Consider the following 16,967-nt stretch of genomic DNA (forward strand, 5'->3'; position numbering starts at 1 on the left):
TTATTTATAATGTACTCATTCTTCTTTATTAATGTACCACTTTGTTATATGTGAAATATGTACCTATTTTTTTTGTAAAATGTACCAATTTTTTTAACACTATGGATACATTCTTTTGTCTTTTATTATTTCTTATTTTTACATAGTTTTTATCCATTTATTAAATCAAAATGTTTGAATTTTTTATTGTAACCGTTTCTAATAGTATTATAATGAGAAATTTTAAATTTATAGGATTATAAATATCATAAAATATCAAATAATTAATGTCAAAACTATAAAAATATAAATATTAATAGTAATATAATGAGATGTACAAAGTCAAGAGACTTTGATCAAACTTTGAATACTATGAAGATTTTAATCAAAGAATGTTAAAATTAGAGACCGCATCCAAAGTATCCTTTAATATTATTATGCGAGGGCTGCTTGTGTTGGCCTGAGATGGAAAACTTGAGTGTCCGATTTTAGAGAGTGACAAGATCAACGAAGAGCCTAAAAACGCACTCAGCAATCTCCTCGGACTCGTATTCAGCAAATGCATAACCTTTAGGTCTTTCGGTTTCTTTGTCCCAAGGAATGTGCATGTCTACCAGCCTCCCTGCCTGAATTAATTTATCGACAAAGCTCTATCGCTCACTCGCTCCTCCAAATTACTTATTTAAATGCAGCACCTGGATTTTGACTCGGCGATGGTGGACATGATGGCTGAACCCTAGCTAGCTCGAAACCCACGAAGTATTCTATTAGGAAACTACATCTTTTTTATTCTCTTTAATGGTAGATAAAAATTACTGGTTAGATGAGAATCAACTCTACTTTTCTTTTTACCCTTTAAATTCTGTATTTTTGACTAACATTGAGTCTTGTGGAACCACAGTTGGTGGTGGTGGGGGTGGCAGATACTTTTTCTTTTTCTTTTTTTTGGTGAACAGACTGTTTATTTTTGGCGGAAAGTGAAGTGATAGATTGGTGACCTCAAAAAAAGACGACATGCTGAACTTCCCCAGCAAGGACTTCCAAGGAGCAATTCTGTGTGCAGCTCCCCACTAGACGAGCAATATTGATGCGTTCTAATACAACAATAATAATTAGGTATCATGGCTGTATCCAACATGAAAATATCTTACTTACACGTGGCGAAAAATACTGTTATACAATAATGCTAGTTGAAATTATAGATGTATCTTAGTTACACGTGGTAAAAAATACTGTTATACAATAATGCGCAAAACATGTATATTTTGTACATAAAGTGGTATTCTAAACTAGTTTAATCAAATAGAGATGGTGACCCGACTTGGGTGAAAAAACATATTCTCTCTCACAACACAAACGGGCCAAATTCCACTTTGAACCAAATGGGCCATCCTTAGTTGAATCTTTCTATGTATTTGCCATCAAAATTTAGTTCCAATCTAACGAAGCAAGAATAACCTAACATCGCAGGAGCATATGCAGCGCTTGACTGAATATGCATACTCTCAGCATGTGCCCGCATGATAGGAACTCGTATACATGTGGCAGTTAACTTGACATCATTGTCACTCCGAGGTAATGGACAGTGAATAAATGATCCATATTAACATCTGCAAACTTACATTACTTCAATCGGAAACCGAAAAAATATCTGCAGGAGTTTAGCGCTTGAAAATTTTCGAGAGTTGAATGAATTCGACTCAGCAAAAAGGAAGCTTACAACGTTTACACGATTGTGAATAATAAATGTAGATTAAAATTTAGAAATGCTAACAACAATGTAATTTTACAATCAGTCAGAAAGTAACTAAAATAAACAGAGGCAAATGACAAGGGAAGTAGCACCCTTGATAGCCGTACTTACATGAACTTTAACAGCTTAAAAAAACATAACAAATTACAAATCATAATCACAGCGGAAAGCACGTGCTTCGGAATTTGTCAAGCATGACGCCTCTTTGATCGGACATATGAAAAGAATTCCTCGTACTTGTTTTCTCCCTCTTGATCTGGATGAGCTTGTCGAAAACACACCACGGAAAGCTGAGGAAATGATCCCTTTCCATTCCCTTGTTGCAGCGACCCCAGCAACGAGGATGATATGTAACATAGTACCAAGCTGACGCTTTTGTTGCGGATACATCATCGACGTTGGTGCTGGAATCTGACTGATTCGCATAAAACCAGGTCCTAGCTTCCTTTTTAAGTGACCTCACTGCGTAATTCATTGTTTCCAAGTCCTTTCTCTTACCGAATAATTTCGACACACTGGTGATGTTCCCCGTTAGTATGTCTGCTTCAGTTTTGATGCCGTAGTAATCCATCAAGCTTCCCAGTTTGTAGTCATACTCCCTTTTGCAGTTGATGGCATCATCGATGTAAGCTTCGAATCCGTCTACCTCCATGTCAGGATCATAGAACTTCGTAGCCACTTCCACGGTGAAGGATTTAATTGAGCTTGAATGTGAACGTGATCCAAGCTCAACATTTTTCACCTGTCGGAAAAGCTTACCAATCACACGTCTGGACTCATACGTAGGTTTCTCAACCTTTTCCATGAAATCCGGATATTCTTTGGCACGTAGACTACGAGGCACTTCCACTACCACGCCAGTTTTTGGAGAGTCGACAGCACAGGAATGGAGCTTGGCAAGCTCTTTACATTGTGCACTCTCGGCCTTCTGTGGTTCTGTGTCTGCAAAGACAGCATGTGCATTTGAAATGATCCCCAACATGTCGTTCACTATGTAGTTTGTAAACGACTCTGCAACTTCCTGTAACAAACAGCATAGAACACCAAATGTTGAATGAATAAGGAAGAAACACGATTGTAGAATATGTTTTGAAGTAACGATAAGCAGCTATACATTGTACTTAATAAATTCAGTAATACCTCCACTGTAACGTCATGATCCAATTCAATAGTTGGTGCTGGGGTATAATTCATCGGTCGAACTTTCCGAGGTGGAATTAGATCTGAGTCCCAACTAACAAAGTAAAAATCTCCATCTAAGTCTCCTCCTGAGCATTCATCAGGATGCGGTCTAATTCGGCGAGAAAAAAATAATAGTGAGTACGTACACAATTCAAGGCAACAAATTATTGTAAAACAAAGAAACACTAATATGCAGATGCAATCCAAAACGAATTTGTAATTTCATCAGCTACAAGATTTGAGAAAGTTGACATACCTCTTTCCTTTTTGCGGGAAAACTACACAATCCACCATGTGGTGCAATGCCGGCACGTCCACAGCTGTGAGAACACGAACATCTCCCGGGTGTAAACATGGGTTTCTAGCAACTGCAACATTCCTGTCCACAACAAACTTCTCTTCGCTCGAAGTAGTGTTGCTGCCAGTGGAAATCACACGGCGAGAGCATTGCACAAATACCTGACCATATTCCAACGTTCCAGTTTCATCCAGACATCCCATCATTGATCTTCCACTCGAAACAAATATCCTTGTTTTTGTCCGCAGTTCCATGAGCTTGGATGCGCAGAATGCTTGTAGCGTCAATGACAGAAATGGTTCTGCATCCGGCTTGTAACCACACGAAAGCATTTCCTTCAAAACGTCTGTGACCTCCCCTTGAAATATCGTTTTGAGTGCTTCTTTTGCTCTTGATGGGTCAGTTAAAACGCCTTCTAGTTGATTCAAAGCCTGTCTTTGCTTCCTCTGAAAGACATGATCCGGGACTCCAAGGGTGGACAGAAGGGTAATCAGTTGACGATTGAGGAAACAAGGCTGGTACTTGCTCCATTTGAGAACATCAAGTGCTGTGTTGTTGGATTGGTACTTGCACATGCTCTCCCTCAGTGCCAAGTTTTTTTCCAATGTCGGATCTACTGCCACGATACCTTTATAGCCACCTATACGAATTTGAAACGCTGATGGAGTAGAACTTCTCCCGCACTTTCTTGCCACCCTTTCAGCAAACTCAGCAGATATCTTCCCAATTCCATCTGAGAAACAATATTTGACTCCACTCCTTTCGATTTTAACATCAGGAATGAGTTCGATTTCATCCCTATCGACATTAAAAGTCTCCCTGGAAGAGCTGAAAGCCTGGCCCAACCTAGCACCATACTTCGCCACATTTCTGATGCCTCTAAAGTCCCCCATCCAATTTCTAATGTCTTGTGCGCAGAGCTCGCTTCTTGACGCAAACATCCACACTGAACGCTCGCGTAACTGACTTGATGAATAGGCAAGAAACTCAAACTTCTTGTCACCAATGACAATGCCATTTCTTAGAGTAGAAAATATCCTTTCATAAACTCTCGTCCTCCTTTCCTCTTCTGCAGAAGTGTTACTTGTGCGCAGATGCGAACATAAATCTTCCGAACGTATCTTACCCAAGTCCTCATCCACGAAAGAAACACGAAGGAAATTATCAATATCTTGAGGATATTTTCGTAGAACACGGTTGGAAAGATTTACCTCCGGACCACAAAAATAAACTTTAGATGGTGTGACTTGAACCCTGTGCACATACACCATTCCATCATCTAAAGAGATAGCAGGGGTTTCAGGAATCCGCGTGCACGACTTGTAATCTCTGTACTGCTCACGAAGCCAACTCACAGGATCATAGCAGCACACTTTCAAGCGAAATAATTTGTCCAGGGCACACTCTATGTAGTCAGTTCTTATTGTGCTAGGATCAACTAGCTTATAAAACGTGACATCAAGTGCTTGCCCTGGAACACGTCCGTGCTGAACCAAGGAATTGATCTTGAACAGGATTTTATACGGCAAGTTAATGCCTTCAGGTGGACTGACAATAGGAACAAGATCTGAATTGCAGGAAAAAGGGTTGCCTATCTCCAAAGCGAAGCGTCCTTCAGTTTCTTGGTAGTGAAGAAAATTATCACGTAGATTTGGAAGCACGGAACCATATGGAAGTTCCAAACATACAGCAGAAGATTGGCCAATGCAGCACGACGGAGTGAAGTCAACTTCTCGAACCCAGTCATTGTCAGATTTTTGCTTAAAAATCCGAGGGGTACCAAGTAACTAGCAAGAGAAAGAAGAAAGGTAGAGAAAAAATGTTAGTCATTTCCTCTGAGAGTCACACATTACACATTAAATCATGCTATTTATAATAAAGATGACAGATTGTTTCATGATATTCGACGTGGGATCAGAAGTTACTATGAATCTTTTATGCAGGGTGAACTAAACTTTTGTATTCATCAACTTATAAACTTTGATCACTAACTAAAATTAGAAGTTACAGTCGTACATTTCATAGCAAATTGTAAAGTAATGGTTCACAAATTTCAGCTATATCATTGTACCAAAGAGAGGGAAAATTGAGAAAATGTGACCGACAAACCTGGATTAGAAGATAATTCCTAAGCTGATCACGCACGATATGGAGCTCCATCTGGCTAATACTTTCCGTGGAGACCTCGAGCTTGTATACAGCAGAATTATAAGAGAACGAGAAGTAGATATTCTTAAATTCTGTCCCAAAGTTGACTTGAACATCCGGTGCTGTCCAAAGAACAGAAAACTGCTCCTCGGAAACCAGGCATCCGAAATGCAGCTTTACAAGTCCCATGCTGTGTTCAAAGTTATCAACCTTCCATTTCCTAGCTTTCAGGTAAGAGTCCCCGTACCACAAGAGACGATCATCAGCTAATGGGATTATTATTTCAGCAGATTCTGCATGTGTGAACTCAACTATGGCGTATGATCTTGATTTTCCATCATTTGGGGGACGAACCTTCACGTCAGAGACAGTTCCTTCTCCAGTGTATTCCTCCAGAAACGCCTTCACTGCTTCCGGTGATTCGACAGAGGAAAATCCATACAACTGAATTGTAGTCTTAACCATGTTGATACTGTTGATGGCAACTGCTGTTTCACAAGTACAAATTGAAATTAAAAACTATGAACTCTTTGCAATATCCCTATGCATAAAATACTTGGAAATACAATAAAATAATTGCTAATGCTGCAAATGAGAACAGAGTAATGATATTTAGACGCACAAAATGACTCAGTTGCTAACACAACCTATTAAAAAGTTTCGGTTTTTGTATGTCTAAATAGAATTATCGACGAGAAAAAGAGTGGTACCTTGAATTTGAAATATGTATGAGCACTTGAGATTATTACCAACAAAATTAACACAGCTGTATTGTGAGGAGCAACGCCAATGAAGCTCACCTGTGTATATATATAGGTCCATCATATGCACTGTAACAAACTTGTAGTTGCAGTTGGAGCAGAATAAAAGAAGAAACCTTGTCACCCCAGTTATCCTAGGTACGCTTTCCTCTGTCTTCCTGTTAGGCGCCAAATGGATAGAATAACGAGTGTCATGATCTCCTGCTTCGCAGCGACAGCAAATCCTCATATTCTGAAGATTACACATGGTGACACGTAGCAAGATCATGATGGATTGTTTTATTCTTGTCATTTGTATAGTATTGCGATATTAATGAGTGAGTGAGATAGTTAGTTGTTAGAATGAAAGAAATCGATGGGGATTGCAGCCACACCAAAAAGCTTAGACATAATTGATTTCTATCATTCTATTTCTTTTATTCACAACTCAGCATAAGCAAATTTCAATTGTATTAGTTTCGAACCTGGAGCGTATAGATGGAAACTCAACACCGTATCCACTAGGATATTAGACCATATACAATAAATTTCAACTGTATTACCATTGCATGTAACATAATCCGAATTTTTATAAGTTTGAATTTTATAGTTTTGTGCCTAAAAGTTCATAAATCAAATTGGTGTTATAGGGAGATTAACTCTTAATTGAGCTCCTAATGATGAATTGAACAATACGGCCAAGAACCTTCTGGAAGTTTTGGACCAATCCTATGGTCAGCCCCAAGGAGAAGTTTTGGCCAATAACTTTAAAGAATCTCAAGTGTGAATGGGCAAATACCTCCCATGAAGGGTTACTTTGGCCCTTGGTGAGCAAGGTTGAGAGCATATACTTGACTGAGTAAGGATGTCTAAAAGCATTAGAATGTTTTTTAGGGTACTTTTTGGAAAGTTGGAACTTGCTCCGAAAGGAGTCGTTAACCTACTTTGGAGCATCACCAATTCTTGTGCCTCAAGAAAGCAAAAGAACACGGTTGTCGGTTGGGCCTGTTGGCTTGAGTAGTGTGCTTGACCTTTGTACCCGTGTTCAAATCTCTCTTCCTCTAAATTATAGAGGTTTAGAAAATAGCTTAATCCGAAAAGAAAAAAAAAGAGGCAAGAGAGTGAAATATTCTCTTAAAATACAAGATCATTATAACAAAAATTCCCCCTCTAGAAGGAAGGATATTATGCTAACAATTGCACTTAAATGAATTACTGATAAGCCTAATATCTTATTCTACGATAACAAAGCCGGATCCCACTAAGTGAGGTCGGCTGCTAATATCTTATTCTACAAAAATAAACAATGAAACTGCCTTAATTTGCTCGATTTCAACTTGTGCCTACATCTGAAGACTAAAACAGTCAACTCAAATCACTTCATCTCACCTCTCATATAGATTTATATAGAAAAACGTCGCCCTTGAAATTGAAGTTAACTATATCAACATCTCGGCAATCTGAACAGCATTAAGTGCAGCTCCCTTGCGTATTTGATCACCGCAGACAAAGATATCCAACCTGATTAGAGAAATGCCTTTAGTGGTTTGTTGAAATATATAGTTTGAAAGATAAAATTTTGCACCGTTACCCTTACCCATAGTTCCCCTCTTGGGACACATCACGACGGATTCTGCCTACTGCAACATCGTCCTTGTTTGACACCTCCAACGGTGTAGGGAAGTTATTCGCTGTCCGGTCATCAATAACAACCAGCCCAGGCGCTTTCTTCAGAATTTCCCTTGCTGTGTCCTGGACAGTGAACAGATTTAGAACTCTAAAGAGAACGTGAAAAAAATAGGTAAATAAATAAAAATTCATAAGACCGTCATAAAATTCAGCAGGAACTGAGTCCCTCTAACAAACAGGGATAAAATTTCAGATAGGCATCTTAACACCTTCAAGAATGTCTCATTATTTAACTATAAATAGGATACTTAGCCTAAAATCGCAAGAGAGACAAACGAATCGTCATGCAATGCTTAACTGAAGATTTGCAAGGCAAAAATCATCGATGCATCTACCAAAGCAAGTATTGAAAAACATAGAGTTCACCACTGACTTAAAGCAAGCATTGTGGTATTACCTCGTCAAGTTGGTTCTCAAACTGAAGATTTATACTCTCAGCATGCGCCCGCATGACAGGAACTCGTATACATGTGGCAGTTACCTTGACATCATTGTCACTCTGAGGAAATGGACGAGTAAATGATACATACACCGATGTTATTAACCTCTGCAAACTTACAAGCTGCTTTCCATTAAATTACTCTGACTGGTGAAAATAGTAAGAAACTAACCCATATTTTTCGTGTCTCCTTGACTAGTTTCATTTCCTCTTCATTATATCCATTCGAAAGAACTGCCGAGTTGTGCGAAAACAAATTAAACGCATACTGCAACAGGCAATCGCAAATGTACGGTTTAATGATGATTCATGGAAAACAAATTTAATTTCCACAACAAACTTGAATAATTCACAATAAATAGACAGACCTGTCGCGAAAATATCTTAGTGGTTGGTGGCTTCCCTTCCAGGACCTTTATAAAGAAATTAAATTACATTACTTCAACTGGAAACCGAAAAAAAATATACAACAAAAAACAATGAGAGTGATATAGTAAAAAAGAAACCTCCTTAGTTTGCAGCTCAAGCTCTCTCATGGCAGCAGCACCAGCTCCACTAGCAGCCTGATATGTGCTAACCACCATTCGTTTTACCTGAAAACGATTCATAAATTATAATCCAATGTAACTCAATTACTTTCACAAAACCCCAATTAAGAATTCACATATAAAATCCAAATATAACTCCAAAGCAAACAACTTTGAAACTCCAAACTACAAACTCAAGAAAATCCGGTTTCAACAAACCTGAAAAAATGCACAAAATCTCAAAGCAATGACTTTATAGCATCACAACCAAAAACCCATTTCAAAAAGTTTCAAAAACTTCCAAGAATCACAAAAGATAAAGGAAGCAAATTGCAACCTTGGAATGGCGATGGAGAGGAGTGACAGCCATTAAACAAATAATGGTGGAGCAATTAGGGTTAGCAATGAGCGCCCCCTTTCCCTTCCCAACCTTGATTCCCTCCATAGCCTCCGGATTGACTTCAGGGACCACAAGCGGCACGCCATTTTGCATCCGGAAAGCAGAGCTGTTATCAACGACAATGGTGCCGCGCTCTACGGCTACGGGACCGAACTCCTTGCTGATTGACCCGCCGGCGCTGAAGAGGGCGATATCGACGCCGTCAAAGCTGTCGTGGGTGAGCTCCTCAACGACGTAGTCTTGGCCGAGGAAGTTCAAGTTCTGACCCGCGGAGCGCTTGGAGGCGAGCATCTTTATTGAACGGAAAGGAAAGTCGCGGTCTTGGAGGACGGAGAGGAACTCCTGACCGACTGCGCCGGTGACGCCGACCACGGCGAGTGATGGACCGGTCTCCTGGAGAGACATTCGGACTGTGAATGGACCGGGTCGGAACCTGGACACGGGGTCCCGAGACCGGCCGGGGAGGGGCGTCTTGAGGAGGAGGCCATTGTGTTGGTGGGTGAAAGTGGACATTTTGGAGATTTGGTTGGAGCCGGAGGAGAAAGAGGGGCGGCGGCGGCGGAGTGGGGTTTTGAGTTTTGCTCGAAGGCTGGTTATATATATACTGTACTCTGGTCTTTGTGACTGTTGAACTTGAAATAGCACGTGGGAAATGGGATGCGCACACGACTTCATTTTTAACTTTCTACACGTTCAAAAACAGTGGGAGAATGGGCGTGTATAAGATTAAAAAAAGTGTGTGTTTTCAATTGTCTTACTTTATTTATCTTCTTATATATAGTCATATGAGAGAGAGTTGAAGATGAAGGTGTATGATAATGAATATACAAGTAATGTCGAGAGGGCAGGATTAAATTGTTGCATCCCAGTCCGGGCCCCATCACATCCGTTTTAGGCCTTACCATGCCCTCACGAATTTGTTTCTAAGAACTCACATGAGAACTTCCCAGTGGGTCACCCATCATGAGACTGCTCTCACGCGAACTCATTTATCCGAAACCAGTGAACTCCCAAATGACCTCGTGGGAATATACATATAGGCCTCGTGCTAGTTAGAGATGATAATATACATATAAGGCTTACAAGATCACAAGAATTCTGAATCTATCGACCACTTATTTTCTAGTTGTGAATTTGCACAATGTGCTTGGCGTTGGCTAGCTACCCAATTTGGCACTATTATTCCACCTACGGGCTCCCTCTCTGATCTATGGCTTGTTTTTCTGTCAAAGCGGTTTTCTCCACATCTTCGCAATGTCTGGATAGCTTCAGGGTTTTTCTTACTAATGGCTATTTGGAAAATGCGTAATAAAGTGAAGTTTGAAGGCAAACCTCCCTCCTTCTCACGTCTCTGCCGCTCCACCTCGGCCTGGATTAGGCAGGTTGGAGCTCTCACCCCTGGCCATGTACGAGGCATTTTGGATAGGCAACTTTTAGTTTCTCTTGGAATATCGCCTAACTCCTGTAAAGCTCCTTCTATTGTCCCTGTTCGTTGGCACCCCCCTCCTTTTTCTTGGGTTAAAGTGAATACTGATGGCCTTGCTAAAGGTAATCCGGGTCCTGCGGCATGTGGCGAGGTTTTTCGTGACTCTGCAGGTTATTTTCTTGGTGGTTTCTCCCTAAGCTTGGGCCATCGTACTTCTTTCTATGCGGAGCTCCATGCTGTCATCCTTGCTGTCGAATTGGCCTACGCGCGGGGCTGGCAAAATTTATGGCTTGAAAGCGACTCTTCTAGTGTAATATCATGTTTTGCTTCTGGATCTTTCTCTCACCCTTGGTCTCTCCAGACACGCTGGAACAATTGTACTCTCCATTTGCAGAACATGGTTTTTCGTTGCTCTCATATTTTTCGAGAAGGGAATGTTGTTGCTGACAAATTAGCCAATTTAGGGCTTCTATCATCTTCACTTGTTTGGCATTCCACTCCCCCTATAGAGATCCTTCCTCCTCTGCACTCAGATTTCTTGGGCATGCCAACCTACAGGTTTGTCTCCTCTTCTTGATGTGTGTTCTCCTTTCTTTTCCTAACCTTTTTGGATTCTCTTTTGTTTTGCAGCTTGTCTTGCAGGTTATTACCTTTTAGGTTTATAGAGGGGTTTGGGCTTATGTCCGCCCAGTCTTTTCCTTGTATTTTCTTTTCCAAGAGGGGTACGGTCCATGTCCCCCCCCTCTTTTGTATTTCCTTTCTCAAAAGGGGTAAGGTGCATGTCCCCCCCTTTTTTGTATTTCTTTTCTCTTGTTCTATGAGGGGTTAGGTTTATGTCCCCCCTGTCTAGGTGTATCTTCTTTTTTCTTATCATTAAATTTCCCTCGTACCGCCGAGGTTCTCCAAAAAAAAAAAAAAAAAAAAGATCCACTCCCTTGGGAGATGTGGGATGTTACAATTCACCCCACCTTAAGGGCTTGACGTCCTCGTCGGCACATCCACCCCTAGGGGCCCTACATCCTCGTCGACACACTTCCGGCCAGGGATTGACTATCATCATGAGACTGCTCCCAAATGGCCTCGTGGGAATATACATATAGGCCTCGTGCTAGTTAGAAATGATAATATACATATAAGGCTTACAAGATCCACTCCCTTGGGAGATGTGGGATGTTACAATCCACCCCCTTTAAGGGCTCGACGAGGGATGTTACAATCCACCCCCCTTAAGGGCTCGACGTCCTCGTCGGCACATCCACCCCTAGGGGCCCTACATCCTTGTCGACACACTTCCGGCCAGGGATTGGCTCTGATACCAAATTATCACATTCCGGCCCGGGCCCCCACCACATCCCGGGCTCAACTACGCCATAACACAATATTGTCCGTTTTGGGCTCCGACCACGTCCTCACGGTTTTGTTTCTAGGAACTCGCACGAGAACTTCCCAGTGGGTCATCCATCCTGGGATTGCTCTCGTGCGAACTCGCTTAACTTCGAAGTTCCGATGTAACCCAAAGCCAGTGAACTCCCAAAATGCCTCGTGCTAGGTAGAGATGGAAATATACATATAAGGTTTACATGATACACTTCCCTGAACGATGTAGGATGTTACATAAACACTATCAATATAAACAATGTCAATCACTTGAATTACAAGGCACTTGTGTATGTATTATGTAATGTTCTTATGGGCGTAGCATGAACAAAATGTCTTGACTTCCATATATATTTACCTCACCAGTCACCACTTCGTTGCCTATTGATCATTTGTTGAGGCGATCAAAATTGATTGTTAAGGGATTCGCTATATGTTTAGGATTGGATTGAATTTGTCAACTCACTATTTCAAGATCTGTCGACTGAATAAATTAATATTATCCAACTTAAAAAGTTGAAGATAAATTATTCGTGAATGAAGCATTAGAAGAGATAAACTACTTTCGTGTCTAATCACTCAAAATACCAACCAATCCCAAATACCACCAAACCAAACCATGCGAGTGGGTGAAAAGCAATGTTTAAAGCAACAAGATAAATAAAAGAAATCAAACAAAAGTTTGACAAGGCACATAAAGTCGAACCCGGATCCTCTTTGTGAGGATTCCGAGAATTCATCAATCATATTCATTCATCGTACATCATGCGATCAGAAATTATTTTAAATATTTTTATTCAAAATTAAACACAAACAATACTTGACAAAAACTGACCGCACACGATGTATGATGAACGAACACGATTCACGAATCTCCAAAAATCCTCACCAAAAGAATCCGGAGAGAGGATCCTGTCCTCATTCACAAAAGCCTTTACGAAATCAAAACAGGCCTAAAAAACTTATGGGTTTTGAACCGAATTTATCATCATTTAGATGGAGAACCTTTCTTCTTTGTTTACATTACATAAGAGTATGAGAAGGAAGCCCTCATACATGCCAACATATTACTACTCATGACAAAGAGAACCAGGCCGAAGCTGCCTACTAACGGTCATGTTTGAGAGCACATATAGCGGGTTAACAGTACAAAAGTCTGCCTAGAATATCGGACTGCGAGAGCAGCCCCCAATTGTCGAATCAATCCTCCACTGGTGCCAGTATAACATCTTGCAGAGGTACAAGCTTTGCTCGTCCTCCATACTCTTCTGGCAAGGTTTCTTCACCGATTTCCCTGATGAAGTTTTTTGTTTCTTCCTCACTGGTCACAATCACAACCTGCAGTCACGATCACAAACTAAGATAACGGCAAATGCTTTTAAATTACCATTCTTCTACATTCAGAAACAACGAAACAATTCATAATATACCAACTTCATACAGATTGTTGCACCACCTTGATTCCATAGAGGTACCAAATTTTCATATTTTTATAGAATACTCATTCATATGATAAAAAAATGGAAATAAAACATACCTTTTCTTGTGTTGCCTTCTCGAGGAAGCGAGAAACCATCCTCCAGACACTTACAAAAAACCGTGGCATGTTTAAGATGAAGCACTTTGCTAATCGCTCGGGGTAGTAAGACTGCACATTTAAAAGAACACAAAGCGATTAAGCAACAATTCATGTATAGCGAGGAAATGATCTCGCATGACCAGGGGCTTCTTCTAGCACATGTTTTGCTAATAAAATAGCACCACAATCTTCATGGAGGGATTCCATCACATTTACACCAGAAGTTTGAAGTCGTCATTTAGTTATGCATGGTCAATAGCTGGTAGGAAGATGAAAAGGGAAAGACGACAGCTACATCAGCTTCAAAAGAAATTTGAAGTGATTGAATACAATTGCTTGAACTTGTATAGTTCACTTATTAGGACTGTACACTACACTAAGCTTGCAGCCATGCCATCTTAGGGCTCATTTGGGAAGTGCTTTTAAAAGACTGAAATTGAAATATTAGAATCACCTGTAGAAATTGAAATCCAGTGATTAACCCACGTGCATCAATATTTTTGTATGACATTTGTTGCAAATCAAGAATGCCGATCATCTTTTCATTTCCAATTTCCTTTCCCCTGAAAGAGCTAGACAAGCAAAACAAAAGGAAAAATATTGAGATATCCTGATAGCTCTATGTAAAAAAAGTTGAATGTATTCAATTTTAAGTATTGGTTTGGTACTGAGGTGCTTTTATAAAAAGTAGGTATAAAAAAAAAGCTGAGCTTAAAAAAATGTTTGGTAAACACTTAAAAACAGCTTATTTTCACAGTTTTGGGTGAAAAAAAGCTGAAAACGTGAAGCAGCAAAAATAAGCTTGTTCTCGCAGCACAGCAAAATCAGTTTTTTTTTTTCAAAGCACAACAATACCAAACCAGCCTTAAGAGAAATGAAAAGAAGTGTGGTAACTCGTCCATTAATTAAAGTTAAACAGTCTTCCATCGATCGTTGGATTTGAGGGTTACAGCATCAACAGAAAATATGCATCTCATCTAACACCTAATTCTACTATTAACAGTTTCACAGCATTGACACTGGGAGAACATGTATATTAATGACATTCCTCAGACTGAAAGAAGCATGGGCACTATTCTATTTATGTGACCAGTGTTTTCATAAACCATAATAGCTAAGGCAAGCCCTATCATGTGCTGGCTCTAAAGAATCATAATCCTGCGTACGACATGTATGCCTGCTCTGAATAGACATTTCAAGCACTCATCAAAAGGTTACCCTTTTTGAGTATTTGAATTGACATTTCAATTCATTGCATTTTAAGCAGCTCGAATCCACCCGCTAAATTCTCTTGGATTCTTGAATGCACATTCAGCAGTTACATTCAGAATATTACATTGAATGTACTCTAGAATTTTCGACCAGGCAATTGTTGAATGGATATTTCAATATTAGCAAAAGTTGAGAGGTACCTTGCAATTGTTTTGTCAAGCAGATGAACCACAAATTCTGCAACAAGAGATGAACTAAAGTGAATCTATAATTCACCAATTACATTACTTGTCATGAAAAATAGAGTTAAAATACTGATTTGCCTATGCAGTCTGCATTGTGGGATTAAACCTATTAGTCCCCACTATCCAGTTGATGAAGTCCTAGTGGATATATGTTTAAGAGCAAAAATTAAAAAGTGCTAGTGGATCAAGTCCACTCAACAAATCTTTCTTTCTTGGCTTTTTAGCCAAAATGGTCATGAGATTGTTGAGATTGTTGAGATTGGTGAAAGTTGAAGGCTTGCTTTGTTTTTAGTGATTTTTCAATATTTATCGGAATTTAAATTTTTTTAGATTAAAATGTTTATAAAAATAATTTACGATAGTCTACATTTTTTTTTAAATTCAATTTAACAAAAAAAATAGTTTAAGTTCATTTTTTAATAATTTCGACTAAAATTTTAGACTGGAGTAGAAAAATTATTTCTGAGCTAAAAGCTAAATTTTTCGGATTAAAATATTTAACTTTTAGCCTATCCATTGGACTATCCATTGGAGATGCTCTAAACAGCGATATAATACCAAAAATTGATGAAATAATTGAAAATTAGACATAGATAATTACTCTTGAATTGGAGCTGGTCCTTGGAAGGAAAATGCTTGCTTGCTTTCACCACCATGACAGGGTACCCGTCCTTGGACAAACCCTGCAAGAAGATCTTTCTGTCGTCCAATTCATCCTTCACTTCGGCGTCCAAAACGAACCCATTTGGAACAAAAGAAGCCCTCCATTTGTGCCACTGAACAAACATCTTCGCTGCTTTGTCCGGGTCCATTGATCTCGCAATCAAGAACCTCATGAGTGTTGGGTCTCCAAACTTCTGCCAACAAAAAAAAAAACCATGGATTAATAAGAAGTACGAAAGGGAATGACTTATACTCTACACTGTCTGCGAAAGCAACTCTTACCTCAGTGGAAGATCCAAGCTTTTGCACTGATTTCTTCATCTCGGTCAGAGCAATTTCTTGGGTTTTCTCCATTTTTGGTTTCTGAGACTTGCTTTGTTTCCGGGATTGGAAGAGAGAGAGAGAGTTGCGTTGACGAAACGCACACTCTGCTCTCCTTCGGACAAAAGGGGACTAGACAACGGAGGGAGAAGTAAGGAAAGGAGAAGGGGGGCGAAATACTGGTTCGTCGCTATTGAGCCATGAATTTGGTTCAAAACAGACAGCAAAAAGTGTGGAAGAAACAACTTGGCCCAGGAACCACTCGAATTTGATATGCAGCCAAAATATTCTGTTTTTTTTTTCTTGCTTCTTTTTTGGTAATTCAACAGCCAAAAGGTTTGACTGTCGCAGTCATCGACGAGTAACTGTACAATTTGCTATTTTTGTAGGAATGTACTATATACACATTCCTTTTTACTTCTCATACACCTCTTATTAATTTCTGTCATTTGATTTTTTTTTAATTCATCTGATCCGACGGCCGAAAACCAAAAATATGTGAAAGAAGTAAAAAAAGATATGTAGATATCACATCATTTTTTGTAAACCATTCGAACATACTTTTTGTAACTCGGCATATTCTGCTAGTCTCTGCGTCTTTACGGTGTTATTGTGGATTGGTTGATAGAGGGCGGATACTTTTGTTGAACCCATTGTTGCAAGTCCTTTCTTATTAAAAGAGGAAAACTAATTAAAAGAACTTGAAAATTTTAAATTTTAACAATAAGGACAAAATAAAAGGTAAAATAAATAGTATCATAATTAACTTTTTAATGTAAAAACGTAATTTTTCATTAAAATAAACAGTATTTTTCCGTTAAAATTCCTCATTAAAAGAGAGATGCTCATTTTTGTACTCGCATAATGCTTTTTTATCTCATCGATTAATGCAGATTCTTTTATTTCTTTTAGATGAGACGATATGGAGGAACATGATAATTATAATGATCCAGAGTCTCCACATTGTTCATTTACAAGGATTCGACCGT

General features: G+C 39.4%; 3 protein-coding genes across 4 annotated transcripts; all 3 read right to left on the bottom strand.

Moving 5' to 3' along the window:
* Positions 1–1,712: 1,712 nt before the first annotated feature.
* LOC103452234 (probable RNA-dependent RNA polymerase 1) lies at positions 1,713–6,544 on the bottom strand. The gene is made up of 5 exons (XM_070810693.1): positions 6,071–6,544; positions 5,322–5,845; positions 3,171–4,999; positions 2,873–3,023; positions 1,713–2,753 (listed from the first exon to the last, which is right to left on the bottom strand). The coding sequence occupies exons 1-5, from the start codon at positions 6,411–6,413 to the stop codon at positions 1,890–1,892; spliced, it is 3,711 nt and encodes a 1,236-aa protein (XP_070666794.1). The 5' UTR covers positions 6,414–6,544; the 3' UTR covers positions 1,713–1,889.
* Positions 6,545–7,218: 674 nt separating this feature from the next.
* On the bottom strand, positions 7,219–9,911 carry LOC103451531 (uncharacterized). Its single transcript, XM_008390938.4, has 7 exons — positions 9,093–9,911; positions 8,735–8,821; positions 8,597–8,641; positions 8,401–8,496; positions 8,187–8,288; positions 7,698–7,852; positions 7,219–7,621 (listed from the first exon to the last, which is right to left on the bottom strand). The coding sequence occupies exons 1-7, from the start codon at positions 9,828–9,830 to the stop codon at positions 7,540–7,542; spliced, it is 1,305 nt and encodes a 434-aa protein (XP_008389160.2). The 5' UTR covers positions 9,831–9,911; the 3' UTR covers positions 7,219–7,539.
* Positions 9,912–12,927: 3,016 nt separating this feature from the next.
* LOC103451533 (CRAL-TRIO domain-containing protein YKL091C-like) lies at positions 12,928–16,281 on the bottom strand. 2 transcript variants are annotated; one of them, XM_008390943.4, is made up of 6 exons: positions 15,940–16,281; positions 15,596–15,851; positions 14,950–14,986; positions 13,992–14,109; positions 13,496–13,606; positions 12,928–13,296 (listed from the first exon to the last, which is right to left on the bottom strand). In XM_008390943.4, the coding sequence occupies exons 1-6, from the start codon at positions 16,009–16,011 to the stop codon at positions 13,159–13,161; spliced, it is 732 nt and encodes a 243-aa protein (XP_008389165.1). In that variant the 5' UTR covers positions 16,012–16,281; the 3' UTR covers positions 12,928–13,158. The 2 variants fall into 2 exon arrangements, with proteins under 2 accessions (XP_008389165.1, XP_008389166.1); XM_008390944.4 differs by having other exon boundaries at positions 15,596–15,848; positions 15,940–16,232.
* Between the last annotated feature and the right edge of the window lie 686 nt (positions 16,282–16,967).

Source organism: Malus domestica, chromosome 13, assembly GCF_042453785.1.
Source record: "Malus domestica chromosome 13, GDT2T_hap1".
Taxonomy (NCBI): Eukaryota; Viridiplantae; Streptophyta; class Magnoliopsida; order Rosales; family Rosaceae; genus Malus; species Malus domestica.

Excerpts from the sequence above, each read along its gene's own strand:
- LOC103452234 (XM_070810693.1), bottom strand. The coding sequence starts at position 6,413 with ATGACAAGAATAAAACAATCCATCATGATCTTGCTACGTGTCACCATG. Across the intron at positions 5,000-5,321 it reads GGAATTATCTTCTAATCCAG|TTACTTGGTACCCCTCGGAT; the intron begins GTTTGTCGGTCA and ends TTCTCTTGCTAG. Across the intron at positions 2,754-2,872 it reads ATCATGACGTTACAGTGGAG|GAAGTTGCAGAGTCGTTTAC; the intron begins GTATTACTGAAT and ends TGTTTGTTACAG.
- LOC103451531 (XM_008390938.4), bottom strand. The coding sequence starts at position 9,830 with ATGAAGTCGTGTGCGCATCCCATTTCCCACGTGCTATTTCAAGTTCAA. Across the intron at positions 8,822-9,092 it reads CTCTCCATCGCCATTCCAAG|GTAAAACGAATGGTGGTTAG; the intron begins GTTGCAATTTGC and ends AATCGTTTTCAG. Across the intron at positions 7,622-7,697 it reads TCCCAAGAGGGGAACTATGG|GTTGGATATCTTTGTCTGCG; the intron begins GTAAGGGTAACG and ends TTCTCTAATCAG.
- LOC103451533 (XM_008390943.4), bottom strand. The coding sequence starts at position 16,011 with ATGGAGAAAACCCAAGAAATTGCTCTGACCGAGATGAAGAAATCAGTG. Across the intron at positions 14,987-15,595 it reads GGACCAGCTCCAATTCAAGA|AATTTGTGGTTCATCTGCTT; the intron begins GTAATTATCTAT and ends CTCTTGTTGCAG. Across the intron at positions 14,110-14,949 it reads CTTGACAAAACAATTGCAAG|CTCTTTCAGGGGAAAGGAAA; the intron begins GTACCTCTCAAC and ends TTGCTTGTCTAG.